Genomic DNA, 9,269 nt, shown 5'->3' on the forward strand with positions numbered 1-9,269 from the left:
GGTAGGCTTCTCTATTTGGGCTGCTGGAGACATAAGTCTGGGCCTTTTAATTCTAAGGGATGGACATTTTGGAGACCCCCTTTCCTAGGAGAGGAGGGAGGGCTTCATGTGAGGAGCTCTAGAAAACTTCATCTCTCAGAGATGGATGAAGGAAGATCTGTAAATGAGAAGGTTGAATTAGATGCCAAGGTCCCCTTCAACCCTGACATTTCAATATTAGATACTGGGGGAAGAAGGGAATGGGAAGGAGAGAAAGCAGGAATAAGGTTCTTAGTGGAGTCATTCCTGCACTCTTTATGCGTAAAACCAAGCCTTCCTTGGATGTATGGTTAGCTCTCAGATACTCTGAGGTGAGAAGATTTGGGTAGCCTTTTCCAAGACTTCTACCTCAACTCTGATTTTCCCTTCCCCCAAATATCCCTGAAGAAAAAAGCATAGCCATCATATAATTGACTTTTTATTAAGATTATAAATTTAAACAAATAATCTGAACAGTTTTACCCGGTGATATACAATTTCATATGCACAAAATACAAGGATACAAACAAAGAGGGCAGTGAAGGGAATGTGTGTCAAACTAGCAACTTTTGGGTGAGGACACACAGTGGAGAGTGTGGCCTGTAAGACAGGCTGCCCAGAAACCCACCTTTTTACAACAAAAGGTCTTTAAACTAAACCAAAAAAATATTGATACATATCTGAAGACTACAGGACAGTACTCCTCACAAGACCAAAGGATGCTGGTTTTATGAAATCCGATTGAAGGCTCAAACCAGAACACTGAAACTTTAATAAACACACACACCACATTTGACCAGAGACTTGGTTAAAAGAAAAAAAAGTTCTAAGTCGACTACTTTTCCTGGCTTCCCCATGGAGGGTGAGAGAGGATGAATGAGTTACAGATCAAGGTGAAGGGATAAGTTTCCTCCCTTCCCTTATTGAATGAAAATTAAGTCTAAAGAAAAGGCCTTAGTGCTGTGCATGATGGGAAATGTAGTTTAGTTTACATGCCCTCCATTGGATTACCCCCCCTCCCCCCCAAACACAGTGTCCAGCTCATGGGAGGGTTCAAAGATTTCTGCAAAAGAACTAAGGTCAGAGAAGACTGAAGCCCCTCTGCTTATTTCCCCCAGAATTACAGTTGTGGAGGAAGGGAGGGAAGGAAGAAAGGAGTACACATAAAGATTGGGAGGGAGGGTGTTTTAAAAATAGCATTAAAAAGTTGAAATATTTTTATTTCTGCCTTCCTTTTGAAAATGCTAGCGATCCATCTAGAGTCAAAGGCTGGCCAGGAATGGAAGCATAGACTAAATGGAAGCCTTCCTCAAGCTATTCCTCTTTCTCTAATTTTTCCTTTTTGGACCAAATTTTTTCAAGAGGGGAAAATTTTTTTTTTAAGATCCACCTCTTACTCTTCCAGTACAGTTCCCTCAGCTGATTCTTGAATTCAGTTTAAAGAACTGACAGCTTTGATGTGGAATTGATCAGACACTAATCCTTCCAGGGATATGATAAATCTTCCCTCCATTTCTCCCTTAACTGGAGTGCCCCTAAGGGTAAGCCAGGCACTCCCCTTAACCGGGGTCAACACCAGAACCTAAGCAGAGTTTTTGGCCTCCGAGCAGAGATTGTAACCCATCTTTCCCCCCAAATTTCCTCTTACAGCAAGCAGCCCTCGCCTCACGTGGCTGCCTCCTCCACCGTTCACCATTGCAATCGATACAATTAAAAAGAGAAAGATAAACACAAAGAATATTTAAATAGGCGCTTTTTATCTCTGCAAAAATAAAGTCCAAGATCTTACATTTTTTATTTTACAATTTATAAAACATTAGCTGTCTCCCCTCCTCCCCCACAGAACACCCCATAACTCCCCAGGCACCCCCTCCCCTCTTTCCCCCATTTCCCCTAGTCTTTTGTCTCCCACTGTTCCCGCACCCCTAACTGTGGCCGGGCACTGTCTATCCCAAGCTCCCCTGGTCCCTAGAAGGCCACGATGGCCCGAGTCCAGGCTCCCAGACTGGCCAGAGCCTGCTTGCTGCACAACTGCCCGTTCAGAGACTGCTCCGAGTCCGGCTGCCGGCTCACTAGCCCAGTGAATCCCGAGCCAAAAATCGAGATCAAGTTTGATATGTTGGAAGTGTCCGGGGACGACTCTGGGCAAAAGTCCTCAAAGCGGGCACGCTTGCAAGGGGTAAAAGGGGGCCCGCCCCCGGGGGGATCTCCCCCCAGTTCCCCTCCCTCCTCCTCTTCCTCCTGTCCAGGGTAGTACTTGCGCTTGGTGCCTGGCAGCGCGGTCGGGGCCGGCACTGCGGGGCCCAGTCCCGGGGCGCCCTGCCCGCCGCCGCAGCAGCAGGGGCACTGCGCCGAAACGCAGCAGTCTTGGTGCAAGTAGCCGTTCTCCACTGTAGTCACCACGTGAGTGTCTAGGTCCAGGACGGTGGTCTGACTGCTACAGTGTAGACTTCCCCCAGCCACCGGGAGCGGGCTGCCACCGAAGTCCGAGGTGAGCGGGTATACGCCGCCCGGGGCGCAGCAACCACCGCTCCGGTAGAAGCCGGGGGAGGCAGTGGTGGAGGAAACAGCAGAAGAAGCAGCGACGGAAGAGGAAGAGGAAGGATTGGAGGAAGGGTCCCGGGTACACAAGGCTGGAGGCGGCGGCGGCTGTTGCTGTGGGGAAGGGTTCGGCTGGAGCGCCAAGGTCTCCTCCCGGTGGTGCGCGCCGGGCAAGAGCGCAGCGCACACGGGCTCCAACAGCTCCCCAGCGCCCCCGCCTCCGCTAGCTCCTCCCGCGGGCGCCCCGGCGGCGCAGCTCCGGTGCTGTTGCAGCTGCTGCTGGTGGTGGAGGTGGAGCTGATGAAGCTGGTGTAGTTGCTGCCGGGCTCCCGGATCCCGTTCCTCCGGGTCCCCGGGAAGTTGGAGAGGGCTGAACTCGGCCATTTCACCCGTGGAGCTCATCATCATGCCGCCACCGCCCGAGTATGGGTGCTGCTGCCGACGGTAGAGTTCGGCGTAGCGCTCGCTCAGGTAGAGCTGCCGCGCGTTGCGGAGCACGTAGGAGACCAAGAGGTTCTTGTGCAGCTTAATGCCACCGCGCTGGGTCCGCGAGCTATGGATCTTCCGCAGAGAGATGGTGATGAGGCTCTGAGCGTCCAGGGCGCACTCCATACTCCTCCGGAGGGACTCAGCACCACCAGCCGCCACCGCCTCCTGCCACCGCCGGGCGCATAGACACGCACAGCACCGCGCGGCGCGGGCACCGGGGAGACTTGGTGGGGAGAGCGAGGTTGGAAGAGATAGCGATGGGGGACTTGGGGAGGGGTGGGAAGCTGTGGGCAAAGGGTGGGGAGGGGTGGGAAGCTGTGGGCAAAGGGTGGGGATGGCTGCTTCCACAGCTCGCTGCAGCGATGTGGAAGAAGGAGGAAAAGGAAAGGGGAGTCTCCGTTCAGCGGGTCGACATCACTCGGATAGGCGCTGCCACCATCCCCACTGCGCGCCCCGTCCGAACCCGACCGCGCAAAGCAATGAGCCTTCGCCGGCCCCAACCCCCGCTATTTATCCGAACGCCAGCGCCCCGCCTCTCGCTCCCCAGGCCAACCAGAGCCCCAGTCGCGGTCGGAGTGACAGGGGCTGCCCGCCCCAGACTCGTCCGTCCGTCCAATCAGACCAAGGCGGTTCCTTTGTCCTATTCAAATAACGAACGGACCCAGGGCCGCTGCCGGCGCCGCAGTCAGCGCTGCCTGGAATGTTCTCAGGAGAGAGGGCTGTGGAGCTGCCGGAGCCCGGAAGGCTGAACCTGCAGCTGCCCCTTATCCAGGACCGCAGTGGCTGTAAGAGACACACCCCCAACCTCTCCGTGCTCCTCCGGTTGCGAAAATAAACAAAGAGAAACAAAGCCACTGCTATTCTTCCCTTCTCTTCCGCGACGCAGCCCTCCGGCTCCCCATGGAGTAGTACAGAGCGCTCACCTGCGCGACGGCTCCTCCCCTTCCCTACCGCTCAGTCTCACCTGCGGCAGGTGTGCTCGCGCGCCATTTCTCGCGTTCTCCTCAGGAGTAGGTTCCCGCCTATGGGCACGTGACCTGCCCCTCAGCGCTGCCTCTCTTGACACCCGCACAGGCTGAAGCTCGCACAGGTTTGGGTTTCTCTCAAAGCTCTCCTAGCGTGTGAGGTTGGCTCAAGGGCTTCATCCAGTTTCTTCCCTGACTTCTCCCCTTTATTCTCATCCTATGGACCTTTTCTTATCCCAAACGGCCTTTCCTGTTGCAGACTGCTTTCCATGTCTCAGCCACCATCACTTCAAATCTCTCCAATGGAGTTTCCTCCTCCCCTTCCTCTCAGACCCTATGCATACACAGTCCATTTTCAACCCTGACCCTTCCCATTAACTTGGACACACGAAGCTTTCATCTTATATGGGATCCAAGCAGCCCAGTAAACAAAAGAGTTGAGAAAACAGGAGGACCCAACTTTGGTTCAAAGTAAGAGAACTTGTCTTAGAGCTAAAAAAGACTTTAATTCGACAGATAAGGAAACAGGAGCAGTGAAGGTCTTCTGTAGACTAAGGTCCTATAGGTGCATTAGGAAAGTTTCTCTTCCAGACCAGTGTCATTTTATGTCACTCACAAGATAGAAACCACAGAAACCTTTTAAAGGTTTCTGGTTTGATAATTTTAGTCCAGAACATCTATTTATTACCTTAGTCTCCAATTTCTACTATTTCAGAGAGTGACCTCTGAGAATCCATAGTGAGAAGATGCCTCCACCATTTTGCAAATGGGAAAAATTGAGACCCAGAGATTAAAAAAATTTTTTTTAACTTAATTGTTTTTTATTATATTTTAATTTCTAAACTCTCCCTCCCATTCTCTCCCTCCCTCCTTCTCTTTCTTCTCTCTGTCTCTCTGTCTCTCTCTCACACACGCACACACAATACTCAAAATAATTGGGTCATTCATGGGTTTTTTTTTTTCCTTTCCTTTTTTTGATTATAACTTTTTATTGACAGTACCTATGCATGGGTAATTTTTTACATTATCCCTTGCACTCGCTTCTGTTTCGACTTTTCCCTTCCCTCCTTCCATCCCCTCCCCTAAATGGCAAGCAGTCTTATACATGTTAAATATGTTATAGTATATCATAAGTACAATATATGTGTGCAGAACTGTACAGTTCTCTTGTTGTACAAGAAGAATTGGATTCAGAAGGTAAAAAATAACCTGAGAAGACAAACAAAAGTGCAAGTAGTCCACATTCATTTCCCAGTGTTCCTTCTCTGGGTGTAGCTGTTTCTGTCCATCATTGATCAATTGGAACTGAATTAGATCTTGTCTTTGTCGAAGAAATCCACTTCCATCAGAATACATCCTCATACAGTATTATTGTTGACATATATAATGATCTCCTGGTTCTGCTCATTTCACTCAGCATCAGTTCATGTAAGTCTCTCCAAGACTCTCTGTATTCATCCTGCTGGTCATTTCTTACAGAACAATAATATTCCATAACGTTCATATGCCACAATTTACCCAGCCATTCTCCAATTGATGGGCATCCATTCATTTTCCAGTTTCTGGCCACTACAAACAGGGCTGCCACAAACATTCTTGCATATACAGGCCCCTTTCCCTTCTTTAGTATCTCTTTGGGATATAGGCCCAGTAGTAGCACTGCTGGATCAAAGGGTATGCACAGTTTGATAACTTTTTGGGCATAATTCCAGATTGCTCTCCAGAATGATTGGACTTGTTCACAACTCCACCAACAATGCATCAGTGTCCCAGTTTTCCCGCATCCCATTCATGGTTTTTCTTTGAGCAATATTGCAGTTATTGTATACAATATTTTCTTGGTTCTGCTCTTTGTTATTTCAAGCAAGCTTTTCCATTTCCCCCCAAGATCGTTTTTTACATAATTTCTTACAAGATTATCTGCAAGATTATTTTTGACAAGGGTTAAGTCAATGATATAAATTCAAGAGTATGCCACTTGTGAAATATTAGCCTTTCAACACAAACAGGCTAAGGGAATATCCTGAATTTTACTTAAAAGAGGTAGACTGAGACAAGAAAAAAGTATTTGGTGAGTCAATGGTCCCATTCCTTCATTTTCCAGTCTATTTTTACTCTCTGACAGAGCAATAAAAAGAGAGATATTAATTCAAAGTAGAAATTAAATGTCCATGCTTAAATTCTTTTGTCCCCAAAAGCAAATTATTCCTCAGCAAAGGTAATACTTTGTCCTCTTACTTTGAACTTAGGTTAGTTTCTTTTGTTTTCTCAATTTCTTTTGAACTTCTGGTCTTCTAGCAGTTATATTTCATGCTAGTGAAACTTGCTTCTTAATTTGGGTTTCTTCAACAACTGATCTACACTAGAGAAGGAGGAAGGGAGGAAATTCTCTAGGCTACCCCAGGAGGCAGCTCCGCTTTGGGGGCATCACCATGCTGTACCATAGAGACTTCCCACTTTAACCCAGTCTAATAATAAATTAGAATGATATAAATGATTTATGGATACAGATGAACATAAGGCAGATGTGCAGAAGTAAAACTTCAGGGGAAACATGATATTTGGATAGTGAGGGAGTTGGAAAGAAGAGAGAGAGAGAGAAGGGGAGGGAGAAAAAGGAGAGGAGAAACCATAGGTCCTCTTTTGCACTTGAGAAAGGGACACGCTGGTGTGGTGTGCAAAAAAATCATATAATGTAGAATGTAGAATGTAGAATGTAGAATTTCCAAACTAGAAAGGACCATAAAATACAAAATTTAGAGTATTAGGGTTGTAAGGCATCTTTTAATCTAAAACTTAGAACATTGGAAGCACTCAGAATGTTGACTGTGAGTGGTGAAAGGTAACTTAGAGGTCACCTATACCAAAGTGCTCATTTTAGCGGTAAAGAAATCGAAACAGTTTCACTTGAATCCTAATCCAGTGTTCTTTTTACTATAAGATACTTCACATTGTGATGCACATAGAAATAAAAATATACCTTTACCTTCTTCCTTCTATCTATATCAGAGTTGAAAAAGTATATTAACTACAATGATCTAAGACAATTTCAAAAGACTCATGATGGAAAAACTGCTATCCACCTTTAAAGAAAGAACAATGCTATTCACATCTAGAGTCTGGATTCAGATCCAAGTTATATTTTCATTTTCTTCCCTTTTTTTGTGGTTTTCCATTTTTGTTCTGATTCTTCTTGTACAACATGACTAATATGAAAATATGTTTAAAATGATTGTACATGAATAACCTATATCAGATTGCTTGTCCTCTTGGAAAAAGGAGAGAGAGGGGAGGGAGAGAGAGAGAGAAAAAAATTTTTTTGGAACTCAAAATCTTGTAAAAGTGAATGTTGAAAACTATCTTTACATGTAATTGAAAAAAATAAAATACTATTAAGTTTGTATGTGTGAATTATATTAACCCTCAAAACACTTCTGATAGGGTCAGATACACTTGTTTTATAGGTAGGATCATGGAGAGGCATAGGAAAAAAAGTGAAAACATTTGTTTAAGTTCTCCTAAAGTTAATCTACTAAGATAACTGGTACAGTGGAAATAACATTGATGGGTTTGAATCCTGCTTCCACTATTTACTAATTATGGGAACTTGGATATGTCACTTTATCTTTCCAAACCTGTTTCCTTATATACAAAATGGAGATTACATACTTATAATAGTACCTCACAGTGTTATGGGCAGAGAGTACTCTATAAAAGTTAGAATGCCATTTAAATGTAAATTATTATAAATATTGTTGGGTCCAGGGATCAAAACTCAATTCTGAGTTACAGAGAAATTGTTCAGTTTTACAATCTGAAACAATGCTATAACTATAGATTTCAGAAAATTTTACTTCACTTTTAAGTATATTCAAATAAAGTAGAAACAGAACAAAGACTTGAACCCAATAAGCATTTTGGCTTTCAGGTTAGGGTATTTTCTATCCAAAGGACTATGCCGTTTTCTTCCCCTTTTCCCATCTTTTAAAAAAAGAAAATCAGAGCAAATTCTCTATTTTTATCTTGAAGCTTCTGGAGTTAAGTGCTTGGGATAATTCTGGACACATAGTAGGTACTCAATAAATAACTTTTTTTTTTTAAATAGAGTTGAACAGCACTAATCTTCCATCTTCATTCTACTCTGATCCTGAAGTACTCCTTATAGAATTGTTGGGAGACTACTTCTGGCATCACTATTTTATTTTGCTTTTTGGGAAGTTCTGACATGCTGCATCTCTGTCTTTTGATTTTGTGGAACAGATTTCCTTATCTTGATTTCAGAGCAGAAAATCCATTCTGGGTCCTAGACCCTCCTTTCATCATCATCTCTTATTCTTGAGGATGTGAAGGATATATAGTGCCCGAGCAAATGGAGCTGATTAAATAAGCACCTACCTTTTGTAAGGTTTTTTTGGGGGGTTGGATGGAGCTTGGGGATATAGTAGGGGTTGCCTTTCGTGTTGTCTTTTGTAAGAAAATACTTGCCTAAGTAGTATTTTTTTTTAAGTTCTTAACTATTGGGATTCTTGCAGTGAATGATGGAAAAAATGGGTATGAGTAGAGTTTATCATCTCAGGCTTATAGAATGGAAATGGAAAAGACCAGATTTTAGTCAACTCCATAATATGAAGTCCAGGTGAGAAAGTATCTTCTAAAGTAAAAGGCAGGACTTGTTTATTTGGACTTCCTTTGGGGAATGAGGTTAGCCTTTTAGGATACTTAGGTATCCTAAGAGAGGAGGGGTTGAGGAAATAGTATAGTATTCTAGTTTAATTCTCTCCTATTTATGGAGGCAGCTAGGTGGCTCAGTGAGTTGAATGCTGGACCTGGAGTCAGAAAGACACAAGTTCAAATTCTGCCACAGGCATTAGTATGTGACCCTGGAAAAGTCACTTAACCTATTTGCCTTAATCCACTGGAGAAGGAAATGGCAAACTATTTCATTCAATGTGTTTGCCAGTAAAACCTCATACAGGTCACAAAGAGAATGAACAACAAGAGTAAATTGGAGGAAGGTCAGCTGGACCTTTAAAGAAGAGTAGGATTTGGACAGAAAAGAAGAAGGACATTCCAGCTAAAAAGGGCAGAACCTAAGAGAGTTATCTAATCTAGTTCTCTTATTTTCAGATTAAAAAAACCAAACATGCTGAATAAAATAATGAAAAGAGTGATGCTCTTAAGAGACAGAAAGACCTGGATTAAAATCTCATCCTTCACAGTTACTACCTGTGTCACCCTGAGGAAATCACTACCTTT

General features: G+C 44.5%; 1 protein-coding gene across 1 annotated transcript; it reads right to left on the bottom strand.

The window, feature by feature from the left end:
* Positions 1-444: 444 nt before the first annotated feature.
* IER5L (immediate early response 5 like) lies at positions 445-4,498 on the bottom strand. The gene has a single exon (XM_051980158.1). The coding sequence runs from the start codon at positions 3,169-3,171 to the stop codon at positions 1,987-1,989; it is 1,185 nt and encodes a 394-aa protein (XP_051836118.1). The 5' UTR covers positions 3,172-4,498; the 3' UTR covers positions 445-1,986.
* Positions 4,499-9,269: the final 4,771 nt, after the last annotated feature.

The sequence above is a fragment of the Antechinus flavipes genome, chromosome 2, assembly GCF_016432865.1.
Source record: "Antechinus flavipes isolate AdamAnt ecotype Samford, QLD, Australia chromosome 2, AdamAnt_v2, whole genome shotgun sequence".
Taxonomy (NCBI): domain Eukaryota; kingdom Metazoa; phylum Chordata; class Mammalia; order Dasyuromorphia; family Dasyuridae; genus Antechinus; species Antechinus flavipes.